Genomic DNA, 15,944 nt, shown 5'->3' with positions numbered 1-15,944 from the left:
TCCATGGTTCTATGGGTTGTGGTCTGATTGTTCTTATTTTTATATCTAGAACTCACTTATGAGTGAGTACATACTATGACTGTCTTTCTGGGTTTGGGTTACCTCACTCAGGATGATTTTTTCTAGTTCTATCCATTTGCCTGCAAATTTCATGCTTTCATTGTTTTTCTCTGCTGAGTAGTACTCCATTGTGTATATGTACCACATTTTTTTCATCCATTCTTCCGTTGATGGGCATCTAGGTTGTTTTCAGGTTCTGGCTATTACAAATAGTGCTGCTATGAACATAGCTGAGCATGTATCTTTTTGGTATGAATCAGCATTCCTTGGGTATATGCCCAAGAGTGGGATGGGTGGGTCTTGAAGTAGTTCGATTCCTAATTTTCTGAGAAACCGCCATACTGATTTCCACAGTGTAGAACCTTTCTTTTTAAGAGGCTGTGCTGGGGATTGAACTCAAGGCTTCTTACATGCTAAGCAGGTAAGCAGGTGCTTTACCATGGAGCATCTCTACCTAGCTGTACCTTCGGTTAAACAAAGCATCTCCGTTGTTTTTGAATCCATCAGAGTAGAGTTCATTCTTTCATCTGTGTCAATTCCTCTCACCTTACCCCAAATCGGATGCATCCCTGAAGTCTGTGACTCGAGTCCACAAAGGCCTTTAGCTGGTGTCCTGTAGGCCCTGGCCAGCTCTCCTGCAAGCTCCCTACACTGCCGTCTGCCATGGCACCCTCCTCAGGGCCCCAGTGGGTTTTCACTTTGCCCCAGGGCTGCCTCACACCCTGGGCTCCACATCCAAGCCTCAACTCTGACAAGGGAACCTGCAAGGTCTGCTGAGGCAACCAGGATTCGTCACCACCAAGTCTGCCGCCTGGGCTTTAAGCAGACTTTACGGAAGCATTTTAATGGTCTGGGGACACCAGGCTGCTTGTCAGCAGGGATTTTTATCTTAGTTACTAGAATAATGGATTGTTTAATACACTCCTTGCTGAATGTACAGGAAAGCTTTTAGGCCAATTGTGGATCCATTCTGGCTAAATATAAATAGCTCCCCCCTCCACTTTTAGTTTTTAAAATCCAAATTATACATAGATGTAAAGTGTCAAATGGATCTGGCAGGTTTATTAAAACAAAATGAGAGAGCACTTCCATGTTCCGTGCTACATTTCCCACCTCAGAGGCAGCACTCTCCCTCTCTGTATTACTGCAAGTGCATGTGGGTGTGCATGTGGGTGTGCATGTGGGTGTGCATGTGGGTGTGCATGTGGGTGTGCATGGAGTCCCAAAGTTGATGGCAGGTACCTTCCCGGACTGCTTCCCACTTCACAGTCAGGCTCTCTGTCGGAACCCAGAGCTCACTGATTGCAGCGAGTCTAACCAGCCCGTTTGCCTCTCGAGAGCTGGGACTGCTTTCGTGTGAGTTCTGCAGGTCAGAGCCCCAGTCCATCTCCTGTTTGTGGCAAGCACTTTATCTACAGAGCCATTTCCCTAGACCCCACAACCCCATCTTGGATTTTTAAAAAATTTTTATAGTTACCAGTTTGTAAAAACAACACCTCTCAGAAAAACAATAGAAAACGAAAACAACCATTCCTCCATTTTCAGTTTTAAGCTGTGTCTACTGATATTTCTCATTAATATTTTGCTATGAACTATCCACAAACAATGTACATACAATCTTTTTTTTTCTTTTTAAATTGACACATACCTGCAATTTGGACAGGGTTTAAACCTTCAATTTGGACAAGGTTTTGTGTCTCCTCCATAAGGCCACAACTGGGGTGGTTAGGTGGGGGATGGGGGAATGCATTTTCAAGATGCTCAAAGCTTCCTCAAGGTGTGGCTATGAAGCTCTCACAGATAGGGAGTAGAAGGAAGTCTCAGTCCCCTACCCCCTTTTCTCTCTCTCCATAGGTTCTCTGTGTTGTTTTGGTGCCTGTCCTGGATCTTGCTCTGTAGACCAGGCTGGCCTCGAAGTCACAGAGATCCGCCTGCCTCTGCCTCCCGAGTGCTGGGATCAAAGGCAGGCGCCACCACTGCCCGGCTGTCTCTTAAGGCCTGAGACAGTGAAACATTGCTTCTGCTGTGTGGACTCAGCAGCCAAAGAGCCGGTCCAGATTCAAGAGGAAGGACAAGAAGAGTGTGTGGTGGAGGGTAGGCGAAGGATCTGCAGCCATCTTTAATCCTCCACAACTTTCCACTGAAGAAAGCAAACTGGCTACTTACCTTTCCCAAGCCTCCATCCTTAAAATAGGTTCCAGGGCAGTTTAGATTCTCACTCAGCATTTATCTTGGAATGGCCATGTAAGCACTGTTGCCAGAAGTGCCAGGTGATAAACCAAGAATGGCCTCTTTCTTGTACTGGTGTCTGTATCACCCTCCGGCCCCAGCCAATACATTCTTGTCACATATGGGTTTCCTTCTCTCTCTTCCTTCCTTCCTTCCTTCCTTCCTTCCTTCCTTCCTTCCTTCCTTCCTTCCTTCCTTCCTTCCTTCCTTTCTTTCTCTCTTCTCCTCTCCCTCTCTCTCTTTCTCTCAAGATTTATTTATTACCTGTACAGTGTTCTGTCTGCATGTATACCTGAAGGCCAGAGGAGGGCACCAGATCTCATTACAGATGGTTGTGAGACACCATGTGGTTGCTAGGAATTGAACTCAGGTCTTCTGGAAGAGCAGCCAGTGCTCTTAACTGCTGAGCTTTTTCTACAGCCCCACATCTGGGTTATTTTCTGTGTACTTAATCCTGAATTCTGCCCATGACTTGACTCTTTCTCCTGCTCCCTGAGGCAGGAACCGTCTGGATTGGATGCTTCCCATACCTGGTGGTGCCAGCCTGTCCCTAATCCTGAGCACTCTGCGGCTCCATCTTAGGTATATGGACATAGACTAGTCTAACCCCTGCCAGTGGTATCTGGTTAAGAACTGAGCACCACTGAAGTTAACGATGGGCTTTTGTTCTAAGTATCCCGTTGATGTTGACTTTTCCTTTCTCTTCGACAGCCTTGCTGTGTGGCTGTGGCTGCATTAGTATTTACTGTGTACTACAGGCCAGCTTCCAACACATGGCAGTCCTCTTGCCTCAGCCTCCAAAGTGCTGGGATTACAAGTTCCCTTGCTCAGCTATTTTTCCTTAAAATAAGGTAAGACAGGGTTGGGGATTTAGCTCAGTGGTAGAGCACTTGCCTAGCAAGCTCAAGGCCCTGGGTTCGAGCCTTAGCTCCAAATAATAATAATAATGATAATAATAATAATAATAATAATAATAATAATAATAATAATAATAATAAAGGTAAGACATTTGGGGGGCCAGGGAGATTGGACTGTAATTATAGTCTTCTCTGGAACCTTGAGTTTAGGACCATTAGCCAAACAGCCTATTGGATGGCCTTCATGGTAGCTTGGCTATTTTGAACACTCCACAGATGCCTTAGGGAAGTTCCATAACTGGTCGCTGCTGAAGCGCAGCTCTGGCCATGCAGTGGTCAGGGTCTTCCCAGGATTGAACTCAGGTGGCAGGCTCGGTGCCAGGTGCCAGGAGCTGAGCTACCTCAGCGGCCCTTTTGTGCTTAAGGAGCATCTAGTTCCCTGTCCTTCCATTTGTTTCTTTAAAAGTGCCAGGGATAACGTTGTTTCCTGACACTTTCTCCTCCCTGTGTGGTCTGTTTTCTCCATAGAACTTGTTCTCCTTTTTAAAAGACGTTTTCCTTGGCTGTCTTTATTTATAGACAGGACCCACAAAGTGACTCGAAGCTGGAGCACCCTAGAGATTTGGCAGACTGATTCCCCCTGACAAACCTGGCTGGGAGCTCATTGGGGGATGCCACACTTGTGTTTCACGTGGGGATAGGAAGCCCTCAGGGAAGATGCTCCCAATCTCCTGCCTGGCTGCTGAAGTCCTGCGGGCTGACGAGATCCTGGAGCCGAGGGGCTGGAGGTACTGTCTGCATCTCGTGGGTCCTGTGCACAGGAGACTGCCAGGCCTGGTGGGCCCAGCCCAGAGAGCCTCAGCTTACCTCCCCAAGGACGGATCTCTTGTCTGCTGGTGTGGGGAAGGGGCCAGTTTATTTAATACGGCGGCAATGCTGGCCTCTGTAGCAACCTTTCTCCACCCCAGCCCACAGCAGCCCAGATGTTGGATGCTGTGCAGCACTGCAGATCGGCTGTCCCAGCATTCCTTGTTGATGGCCTTGTATCTGTCTTTCTTGGGTCTAACAGGGACGACTCTCACCCTTGGCTTCTGGTGCAGCCTTCTCCTCTGTTTTCATCCCTTCACAATGAATCCCTCAAAACAAGCTCTTTGCTGCCTTTTGGTGGTCTGTGGGGAGGCAGTGAGAGCGAGTGTTTTGTATTCTTGAGAAACCTAGACACAATGGCCTTTAACAGAGTTCCGAGGCGGGGCCCTGGCTCCTGCTCCCACTGACTGCGACACCCTCTTCTAGAGCCCAGCACACCCACCTCGCCTCCTCTCAGCTCTTGGGCTGCCTGCATGCTCTGCAGGATGCACCCTCTTCACACAGCCCAGCTGTCCCACACACGGTTCCTCATGCCACCCCACCGAGTCACAGGCCAGCCTCACTGGAGACACTCAGCCCCAGAGGAGCCACCTCTGGTCTCTGCTGCCCGCCCTGGGCTCACACCACCTCCATTTTGGGAGGCCTCCACCCTAGGGCTTTGTATTTTCCATCTCAGTGCCCCCCTCACCTGGACTGTCCTCACTGGCTGCTGTAGTGGCTTTGCCTCTGCCTGGCACCAGCTCCCTGGGGATCACCATACCAGGCCCGCTGGAGCCCTGCCAGGGGTCTTTCCTGAGTCAGGCTGTGGAGGTATCAGCCTCTCTCCCAGCTCCTGCCTTAGCTCCTCACCCTTGCTGGGTCCACAGCCGGCTCCATCTTCCCTGGGAAAACACTCATCTCCTGCTCTGAGTTTTGCCAGACCCCAGTCATGGGGTGGGACTGAACCAGTCTTCCTTCTGTGTGGACCTGAACGGCCCTAAGGAGAAGCCATGACTAACTCTGTGCCCCTTGCTTCAGCCTGCAGTGGCAGGCAGGTGTCTTGGACAGCTAGATGAACGAGCACTCCTTTTGATGAGGTTGATTGTCTGTCATCTCGTCTGTCAACAGTCCCCTTCGTGCGGGGTAGAGGGCTGTCACCCTCAGTGGTGCGGGATCCAAGTCCCACTGATGTGCTGACTGGGTGCTCGACAGGCACAGGGGACTCGGCTTCTGTGACATGGGAAGATTGCGGAGCCACGGCCTTGAGCCTGGGAGGTAATGGAGGAGGACAGTGCAGACGTGTTGCACCACCTCAGATGGAGGCCTGAGACTTCCATTTGCCAGACAGGCTGCAGGCAACCCAGGGCTTCCATGGCCTCAGAGTTCCCAGTGACATGATATCTAGCCTGAGGGTGAAGCCAACCTATCGTAGAAGCTTCTAGTCCAGCACCTGCCCCCTAAACAAGTCCATACAGCACAAATGTCCTTGCTGACTGGTCAGCCACTCCTCGTGGGGGCAGCAGGAAGGTGTTGCCCTAGCCTCTGTGTCCTGAGAGAACCCAGTACTCACCACTGCTTCTGTAAGGGCTCTGTGGGAGGCAGTGAAAGGAGGTGATGGGAGCCTAGCCTGGCAGGGCAGAGAAGCTGGCTGCATCTCCTCAAAGGGTGGCACAGGTTTGAGGGATGGGGCCTTTAGTCTGGCATCCAGGGCTGGGAGAGCACCAGAATCGTCTTCACCCCGATACCCAACCATCCTCCCTTACTGATCTGCCCATCCAGGTATGCTGGTCTGGGAATGGGAGCAGGAGGGACATCTTAGGGGTGGCAGGATAGGCAGATAAAGGCTGTCGTGGGTTGACAAGGCACTGAGGAAGGCAGGAACCCAGGGCTGGCGTGGGGATGGGTCTTTGGTTCCCATCAGGCAACAGCCCGTCCTAAAGCTACAGCATCTTTGTGGCGGGCCAGCCAGTCACTCACTGAAAGAACCTGCCAGGGACTCTACAGAATCCTTCTTTGAAGAAAATCACTGTAACCAGATCAGACGAGCTGTTAATCCTGATGCCACAGGGAACAGCATCGGAGAACAGGGCCTTGGTTTCTTTGGCTTTCATCCTAGATGCTGGTAGTTCTTGAAGCCAATTCACACCTTTCCAGTTTGGTGGAAGGAGGATAGGGATGGCCTGCCAGGGCTCAAGATGCTAGGCAGGTGGCTGGGTCAGGTGGGATCTAGTGTGAAGGGCTCCTGTCCTCTGGAAGGCCTGGCTTCACCCATCACCAGGATCCTTCCACAATGCTAGGGTATAGGTTTGAAACTGCAGGTACTGAGGTACCTACTCATACCACAGATGCTAACAGGGCTCCTGGGAGCTTTGGTCTATGGTATACAAGAGGGAGAGGTTGCAGTCCCACCTCCCTAGATCCCATGGGCTGGCAGCAGAGAGAAAGGGTGGGGAGAGACGGCCACAGTCACATGCGCAGGGTGACGGGCAGCTCCCTGCTGTGCATACTAATTACATTTTTAATCAGCCAGAAGGAGGCTGCAGCATCAATCTGCCACACATGGCTCATGAATCACCCTGGAGCTGGCAGAAAGGTCCTGGACTGATGCCCCCAGCGCAGCAGTGAGGTGGCTCCTAGGCTGCCCCTTGCCCTGGGTGCACAGGCCACCCTGCTGCCAGGCTTCCCCATGGCATCTACACAGACAGCACTTCACACCTGATTTTATTCCATGACACTGATTTGCTGAAAACCCCCATTTCCTGGGCAGGGCAGGGCAGTGGGTGGCCTGGCAGAAGCGAGGCTGCCTGTCCAGGAGGACCGGGACCCTCTCTGCTCAGGGAGGCACTGGCCAGGCTTCAGCATTCCCTCCCCTGACCCCCAACCACACTGTGTCCCTCCCAGTTCATTTAAAAACTGAGCTGCAAAAGTAAAATAAAATGAAAAAATAAAAAATAAAAACAAACCCCTGAGTTGTTAAAAACCAAATTAAAAATCCCCTTTGGTGTCAAAAGGTCCTATTCCTAAAAGCCAGCAAGGCAGGGCAGGCACAGGCCTGGCTTGGGCTAGCATTCAGTCCTCAGGCTCCTCATCAGACTCCTTCTCCAGGCCCAGGGAACGCTCAGGGTCAGGTCGCTTCAGGATAGCACTGTACTTGAGGGCTGTGGCCTCTGCCTGCAGGACCACATCCACCAGGCTGAAGATGGTGATGACCTGTAGCAGAGCCAGGCACAGGAGAAGACAGGGTAGGTAAGGGCCTGTGATCAAAGCCCAGCTGACTGCTGAGGCTCACTTAGTCCTGAGCCTCTGTTACCCATCTGTAAATGGGAGTCATGGGGCCTGGGGAGAACCGATGGACCAGATGGCACCATGCAGGCACTTGGTATGCAGTGAACATTCATGAGGATCAAGAGCAGGCTAGGCTGGGCCAGTCTTTGCAACCAGAGGGATATACAGTCCACACTCTTATCGACTTCTCAAGGAATTCTAAAGGTTATGCTTGGGGGAGAGGGACAGCTCCCGTCTCTGCCTCTAGTGGGTGTTCCCATATGAGAACCCGGAGTCTAAGTGCAGGGCTCGAAACCCCACTGGGGAGCCTGCAGTGCTGGAGGAGAAGCGCGGGGCAGATAAGGACCCAGGGGCACACGTAGGAGACAGAAGTGGGCTCAGGGACACAGGGGGCTGACCTGCTGTGTTGGCTCCTCTTCAAGATCATCAGGTTCCCAGAGGAGAGTGAGCTCTGGCTTCTTCCCCACCTTCTGAAAGTGGTAGGATCGAAGGGCCAGCGCCTGTGGGTGTACACACCAGAGCTTCAGGCCATGGACTGTAGATGCCACCTCTGAACCTTCAATTCTCCTGCTTAGGGGTGGCCCTCTGCCATGGCATATTCCTGACTGGCTGAAGGGGGCTTCGTACGCATCACCCTATCATCACCCTTGGCTACTGCCTGCTTGGCCTGAGACACAGGCGACCCTACCCATCCAGCTTCAGGGGCCTCTGACAAGTCACCTTTGCCCAAAGTTGCATCTGAAGGTGACCCAGGACCACGGGGCAATCTGGGAGGGGCCAAGGCTCTGGTGATAGGGGAGGGAACAGATCTTCATAGGCTTATTCAACTCCCTGATGGTTGTGTCCCCTGCTGGTGAGAGGCTAACAGCCCAGGCTGAGGGCCAGGTAACAGCAGAGCTGACCTAGATCTGAACTTCCATCCTGCTCAGAGAAGCACAGGTGCCTGATGTTTCCAGCTGCACTTGGCCCCTCTCCTGTTGTAGCTCCTTAGGAACTCCGTGTCTCTTCCAGTGCAGAGCCCCACACTTCCCCAAGTGCTCTGTGTGGAGGAGCCAGGTGACCACAGAGCAGCTAACATGAGGCCCCAGCTGACATTATGGCAGGCACCAAGAGAACTTGGAATAGTGTCACCAAGGGAAGAAAGAACCCAAGGCAGGACAGGCCTCTTCTTTCTCTTCAGGGACAGTGTACAGAGCAGTCCTGGCCATCCTCTGGCCTCTCCTTCCACATGTTCCTATAAAAATACCCCAGGCCCCAGCACCCTGCTATCCTGGTTATGTTCTGAGTGCCTGGGTCTTTAGGGAAAAGTTTAGGCCTGGCCCTTGGCCTGAAGTCCTGTCCCCGGCAGGCCTACTTGGGTATCTGGGTAGGGTCTAAAAGACAAACTTGGAGTCAGGGACCCTCCACGCCAGTGAAGCCCACTGCTGAGGGACGTGCCTGTGGACCCTACACAGCCACACGCCAGTGAAGCCCACTGCTGACGTGCTGTGGACCCACAGACGCGGAGAGCAGGGCTCTCACAGCTCAGCTCTTCACTCTTACGTAACTTCTAAGCGTGGGAAACTACCATGGGTTGTTTTGGGTCAGGGGCATATGGGGGTCCCCAACAAGGAGATAGGCACAGGCAGGAAAAAGGCAGAGTGCGCTACGTCCCTTAGGGTTTAGTTTGGCCTGCAGGTGCATGCCACCCACTTGCATGGGGCACACTCACGTTGCAGTAGATGCGCTTCTGCACCCCAAAGCGCAGCACTAGCACATCAAAGGCTTGGTTCAGGACACCCATCACCATGGCTTCAGACTCCAGGGGACCACTCTCCTGTAGGAACAATGTTCTAGTCATGGCACCCTCCCAGGGAGGGCCTGCACTGGTGCTCCATACAGGCTCCTGGTGAGTGCATGCATACCTAGGAAGAGGGGGGTGGGGTGGGGATGGGGCAGGGACCAGGATGGACACTCACCTTCACTAGAACTGCGAAGAAGAGGCCGATGCTGAGTTCCTGCACGCGCTTGGAAGCCATGCGGCGGTCATTGCAGTGGTCAGCTTGCTTTTGAAGGGTATCAGGCTCCACATCTGGCTGCGGACTGTAGCCTGGGGAGAGGGTGATCCGGGTTGCTAGTGAGGGGGCTGAGGAAGTTTGTGTGCTGAGGCAAGGGCTCTGAGGCCAACTATGGTCCCAGGCCTTCGTAAGTCCCACTGCAGCTCCCAGTGTGGGCGTGGGTGGACAGTGTTCAAACTTAGGCTTCTCTGACCCTTGGAACGTCTGTGATCACAGTAACGTGGTCTCTGGTCATTTACTCTGAGAGTGGGTAACTCTTGACTGGCAACGCCCTTCCCAGGCCAGAGTCATGTCCCTTACCCAGAGCAGCGGCCAGGAGGCGGTGCACTATGACGTCAGCGAAGCGGCGGATGGGAGAGGTGAAGTGTGTGTAGAGGGGAACGTTGAGAGCATAGTGCCGGAACTGCGCCTGGTCCTGCAGCATCCCAGAGCAGAAGTACAGTGCCATCTGGAGGGAGAGTGCGACTGAGCCTGAGGGTCTGGTGGGTGCTGAGACCCGAGCCTGGCCTGTGGCAGGGTTGGTACAGACCTCCTGGATAAGCTGTGGGCAGCTGATCAAAGCCAGTCAGGCTCTTGGGGCCAGGGTCAATCTCCTGAGGGATCTCAGCGGCTGCCATGGAGGACAGTGGTGCTCAGACTCCTTTCCCTCCCAGGATACATGTTAGCTGTGCCCAGGGCTGAGGTTAGTGCTTGGGATAGCCCGGAGAGCTATGTCTCTGCTGGGTATGGCGTGTTAGGGCCCTGTGGGACTGGCCGCCAGGGCAGTTGTACAAGTGTCCTCCTCCCTAAGGCCATAGCTCTGAGCCCTGCCAGGAATGGTGCAGAGGCGTTGCCTGGGGACCGGTCCTCCTTAGGATGGGTCTGGGCTTCCATCCTGGGTGAGGATGACTGCAGACAGGAAAACACATGGCCATGTTGGCCCAGGGTTGTGAATTGTTTTCTGGAGACACAGCTAAAGCTGAGGACACCACGTGTCCCTGGCCAGCACGAGAAGGCGCCAGCCGCCATGGGAGTGCATAAGAGCTCCTCAGCCTTTGTTGAGCCAGCCCCATGCCCTCTGGTCCTGATCTCTGCCCGGCTGATGGCCACACTCGCCCACTGGTTCCACAGCACTCCAGCATATGTCAGCCATGGAGGCAATCTGTTAGCCTCCCAGCCTACATCTGTTTACTTGTGACCAACTGCCCAAAGTGACACACAGGTCTAAGACATGAGCAAAAAGCCACTGGGCTGCTTTCAGCTCAGTACAACCTAGACAAAGTCTGGCCTTAGCCCTGCTACAGCCCTTGGAATCAGCAGCTGCTGCCTGGAAGGATGTTCACTCCCCTGAAAGCTCCAGAGTTCCTGGCCAAATAGACAGCCTGCTCTGGTTACTCCATATACATAACCCTGGAATTCAGGGTACAACCCTTGCTGGACCTTGAGTTATGTCTGGGGCAAGCTGCTAGAGAAAATGGGCACACTCTTCACAGCAAGTCATGTTTATCTTTGTTCTCAGTAGTGGCTCAGTTCCTCAGAAAGGCTGGGGTGAAGGAGAAGGGGTCCAGGCTCCTTCTTGGTCAGTGTATCTATCTCTAGGCAGGGCAACAATAATGGCTTCTCTGCAGCAGCCAGAGATCCTTGGGGCAGCTCTGGTGTCCTGTCTCAGCAGCTCTCTTGGGAACCAGGCCTGACTCCTCTCACTTTTGTCCTCGCTGCTGCTCTGCCCCTGGCCTGTCCCGTCACTGGGTCACTCCTTGCCATTGCAATCCTGGGTGGCAGAAGCATCCCACAGGCTTCTGGTGAGCACAGCAAGGTGCTCAGCTCCTCTGCTGTGGGTACTGCCTGGGGTAGGGGTGAGGCACTGACACTGGAGATTGGGAGCATGGAACAGGCAGCCAGGCCCCCACGGGCTCTGATGGCTCCATCCTAGTAGAGCCAAGAGTTATCAGGAAATAAATCAGATGTGGCTGGCTGAGGCCACCTGACTCTCATGAACAGATTGAATCTGCCGAGAATGACTGACCCTTGAAAAATGGCCTGCCACTGCCCTGGCAGGTGCTAGGGCCCACAGCTGACCCCATTAGTACCCGTAACTCCCGTCGACCTGCCAATCTCCTGAGATGGTTCCCATCCCCAGGAACTGCAGTATAGCCTGAGAGGGCTGTGACAGGATGCTAGGAGCCAGCCCATCTGTCTACCTCACAGCTGTCACCTACCTGGGGACATGGGTCCAAGCTCGTGGCAGACTGATTCTCCTGGCTAGACTCTGCAGCTGCAGTAAAGGTGAGGCCTTTTCTCTTGGCTGGGGTCTCTAGCAGCCATACACACACACACACACACACACACACACACACACACACACACACACACACAATTCTTCTGGAGCCCAGGGCCTGCCTATCCAGGCATGGCTGCTGCTTCCCTCGCCTGATAGTGTTCCTCAGCTCCTCTCTGTCCCGCAAGCCCCAGAGCAGAGCCAGCCAGTGGTGGGATGGACGCACGGTGCTTGCCAGCCAGAGTTACAGGTACTCCTGGGACCAAGGACAGGTGTGGCCTCTCCTTACCTGCATGGGCCGGGAGTACATGTTGGTGAGCACCTCTTTCCGGGCCAGAGAGTACTTGTCATCTCCAAATGTTTTGGTCAGGCTTTTCTAGAAGTAAACCCCAGACACCTGTATAAGATATGGTCGGGCTCGGGAAGAGGCTTGAGGCTTCACCTGCTGACCACCCTGTCCTGAGTTTGGGGAGGGTAGAGAGGGTTCCCAGGCTATGGGCCCAGCCTTGGGTTGATGACTACCCACGGGGCACAAGAACCAGTGGCACACAATGGCCCGAGATCCCCTCTGGACTAGAGAATCCTCTGCCCCTCCCCCACCCCAATCTTGGAGCATAGGTGTGAGGTCTCCTTTTTGTGGGATGAGCCACAACACTGCTTCTGCAATCCCCTAAAGCTTAGCTCCAAGAAGGGTGCACTTGAAGCGACTTCCTCTAAGAAAAATTCCTTGTTTCCAGTCAGCCCAGCTCAGCAAGGACTAATCCAGTCCTTGCTAAAGCACATGCCAGTGGCCACACCATGAGCTGCCTCCCTTGGTCCGGACCAGATAATAGAGCTTTCCCTAGCTGGCACCATCCTCCCCACTGTGGGGAGACCTGGATGAATAGGGGGGACTACACAGGACACAGCAGGCACTTACCCCCCCCCCCACTTCCAGGATTCACGTCTTTTCTCCAAGCGGGGCTTCATCACCTGCCCACAAGCACTTACATTGAGGGCCCCTGCAGAGCTGACATCCATGGGGAGCCCCATCTGGTCACAGAACTCCACCAGGTCACTGAGCATCTTTGTCTGTGGCGGTGGGTGCCGGCGCAGCAGGGCCTGCTCCGGGAAGGTGCGGAAGATCTTGTGGGCCACGGCCATGTTAGCCAGGAGCATGAACTCCTCTACAAGCCTGTGGGGGAGGGGGAGTAAGTAGAGGGACCCTGGAGGCAGGTGACACTGCCTCTGTCCTAAGATCTCTGCTCAGCTGGTTCTCCTACACCTTAGTTCTCAGTGTAAGAACTTCTTGTGACGCTGATCAAACTTGTTCCTTCTAGCTCTTTCTCTTTCATCTCCATACTCAGGTCCTCCCAGAGTCAGCCTGTCAATAATGATTTTGTCTTTTGGTCTGTGAATGTGTGTGCGGTCTCCTTGCTAAATGATAGTACTCCTGGGGAAGAGTGACAAAAGATGTCTCATTTCCCACCGAAGGGAGGATGCTCTCAGGTCATACCTAGTCCAGAGGTGGTGCATAGTAAAGATCTCTAGTGGAAAGAGCGGCTGGGCTTCCTCTAGGACTCACTTGTAAGAAAAGCTATCATTCTAATTTTCCTTTACTTCAGTGTAATTAGAAATACTGTAAGTACATGTGGATAAGGATCAAAATAGGCAGATGAAAACATGTCAAGGCCCCATTGGGGAGAAGCAGGGACTGGTGGAAGATGGAGGAAGTGTGCCAAGACCAGGAAACCGGGCAAAGCAGGAGTTAGCATCAGCCAGCCGTGAGGTCAGTCACCTGTGTTCCAATCCTGGGCAGGGCACACACTGTTCTCCCCTGACCTCAGGGGCTCAGGTAAGTGGACTGAACATGAGGCCTTTCAGGAAGGGAGTGTGCGTCCTACTGTAGTTAGGATGTTCTGTGTAGAGAAAGCTTGCTCCCTGGAGAGGCAAGGGCCATTAGAGACCTTGTTCAGCTTAGAGGACAGTCCCCAAGGCTGCATGTCAAGGCTGTGCTTCTCCCACAGAGGGAACTCCATGGGTTTGGCAGTGTCTGAGGAAGCCTGGGATAAACTTCTCTATTAGCAGCTGAGTAGTGTTGCTTGGTCAGACCTGTTATCTAAACAAGCTCTTAGAAGGAAAGTCGGACATAGAATGGAAGAACCGCTCCTATGCCCTGACTGGACCTGCTATGAAGAATTTTGCCTCTGCTCTGCCAAGGTGCAAGGGCTAGGTAAATACCTCAGCAGTGTAGGCCCCACCAGGTGGGACCTGGGCATGCCTGGCTCCTGTTTTGGGTACCTGGGCACACCTCTGTCATGGGGACCTTAGTTGACTCTTTCATTATGCAGCAGACCCAGCTCAAGAAGAGAAGCCTTTGTGTTGCCCAGTAGTTTGTAGCCAGAGTGTTCTAGGCAGTCACCCGGCTTCCCAGTACCCAATCTGTCCTTATGCTTATTAGTGCTTGTCGATCACCATCCCTGACCACCAAGTCTCTGAGACACAGTTTGAACACTGGTTCTACCACACTCTTGTTGTGGGACTCCAGTGAATTATAGACCTCTCCCAATCTTCCTTCCCAAAGTAAGACTGTTTAATATCTGATCACAGGCAGGGCTGGTGCAAAGGCAGACAGAGGAAACGTGTGTTCTGGGTCGGATACAGGCAGGAATATCAATTGCCCAAGACACAGTGGTGCTTTCCTTTCTTCCTATCCACCACACAAGTGGCTAATACATTAATTAATGATAATTCCTTTCCCTGCCTCAGCCTCCAGAGTGTTGGGATGCTCAGGCTGTTACTCAACTGCTCCCATGTTAGTGAATGTGTCTACTCATCAGGCATTGCTGTGGGGGCCAGCATGTGTCCAGACCTTTTCTCTTCATGCAGTCCCAGAATCCTGTGGACCAGAGCACACAGTCTGTTCCTTGTAACCTCAGGACTGAACCATGATTGCAGTTTATAAGTGAAGCCAGCAGGTGGCAGTAGGGCCCCACACCAGGGCTGTGAGGACATGGCAGGCAGGCAGGCAGGATCAGTAGAGGGCTGATCCCTGCCCCAACCTAGAGGTCAGAGGATATCCTGGGATGAGTCTGACTCCTGCTTTGCTACTCATGAGCTCATATAGGGACAAGGACAAAAACACAGAGAAGGATGGGGTGAAAGAGGGACCACTATGGGAAACAGGCACTAACAGACTCCAGGCAAGCTGCTTCTCCAGTGACCATAACCCACTACTTATCTTCCCTGGACATCTGCTAAATACCATAGGCTACCTGAGGCCTTGAAAAAAGAAGTGCATGGTTAACCCTGATCACAGTCTGCTGTGGCTCTGGACACACAGGCTGCCCTTGGTACCTGTGGATTCCATTTCCATTAGCAGCCCTCGTCCATCTGTCCATCTTTTCTCTCTCCACCCATCTGTCCTTCCTTTACTCTCTCCCTCTGAGTTAAGACATCAGCCTATGAACCCTCCACAACAGTTTAGCAAGATCAGAGCATAAACCTAAACAGGGCCACCAAACAGGAAGATGGCACAGAGGTAAGTTCCCATTCTCACCACTGTTCCAGGGTGGCTATGGGAACCATTTCCCCATACCTTGCCCTTAAAAATCCGTCCACACCTGCAGGTGAAAGGGGAAGGGGCAAGCCTGTGCACACCACAAAGGGCTTGGCAGATGCTCGGCCCCGGAGCCCCATCACTCCCAGGAGCCCCAGGAGCGGTGAGATGGTCCCCAGTGGAATTTTAGAACTGTCAGGCTGAGATATGGCTAAACCACCAGCAACCAGAGCTCCAGTGAGCTCAAGACTCCCTGCGGGGGCCAGTCACCCCATGGAGGGATGTGCAGAGACCCTTGTCTGCTGCACCTGTCTACCCTGGGCAATTCTCACTGTGACCAGCAGAGGGCCCCAGAATCTTCTGTCCCAGGTCCTGGGACTTGGCAAGATCCGCTTAGAACCCAAGAACTTCTGGGCAAGAACAGCCCCAGAGTTCACATATTGTGGCTCTGTGGCCCAATGTCCGGGGTCCCTGGAGTCCCAGTGACTGTTTCTTAGCCACACCCTCTGGGTCCAGGGATCTGTGCAAACGGGTGCGATGATGGCCTCTGACCAGAGAGCTCATCAACTTGATGTATTCTCTCTTGGGGGGAAAGGGGTGATCCTGCATACTTGAGCTCTCAGCTGATACCCTGCACTCTCCCAGGGCAGATGAACCAGGCTGGAGTACGTGAGGGCATGGGACTGGGAACGTGGCTGAGGGCTGTCTGGGTTGCCATGGCTTAGACTCTCCTTCTGGTCTGAGCACCTGCCTTCAGTCTTAGGACACCTCCTCCCCCAGTGACAGCATCACATAGGCATGAGATCACTCAGCCC

General features: G+C 53.2%; 1 protein-coding gene across 8 annotated transcripts in view; it reads right to left on the bottom strand.

Moving 5' to 3' along the window:
- Nucleotides 1–6,696: 6,696 nt before the first annotated feature.
- Dis3l2 (DIS3 like 3'-5' exoribonuclease 2) overlaps nt 6,697–15,944 on the bottom strand; it is a 322,501-nt gene continuing 313,253 nt past the window's right edge. For all 8 annotated transcript variants that reach the window (XM_028876243.2, XM_028876240.2, XM_028876244.2 and 5 more), the window contains 7 exons: nt 12,582–12,765; nt 11,881–11,967; nt 9,635–9,782; nt 9,236–9,366; nt 8,989–9,093; nt 7,676–7,777; nt 6,697–7,202 (listed from right to left, as the gene is read on the bottom strand). In XM_028876243.2, the coding sequence (XP_028732076.1) occupies nt 7,062–7,202; nt 7,676–7,777; nt 8,989–9,093; nt 9,236–9,366; nt 9,635–9,782; nt 11,881–11,967; nt 12,582–12,765 (898 nt within the window). In that variant the 3' untranslated portion in view covers nt 6,697–7,061. The remainder of the gene's footprint in view (nt 7,203–7,675; nt 7,778–8,988; nt 9,094–9,235; nt 9,367–9,634; nt 9,783–11,880; nt 11,968–12,581; nt 12,766–15,944) is intronic.

Source organism: Peromyscus leucopus, chromosome 13, assembly GCF_004664715.2.
Source record: "Peromyscus leucopus breed LL Stock chromosome 13, UCI_PerLeu_2.1, whole genome shotgun sequence".
Lineage (NCBI taxonomy): Eukaryota > Metazoa > Chordata > Mammalia > Rodentia > Cricetidae > Peromyscus > Peromyscus leucopus.
This window is presented reverse-complemented; position numbering and strand designations above follow the sequence as displayed.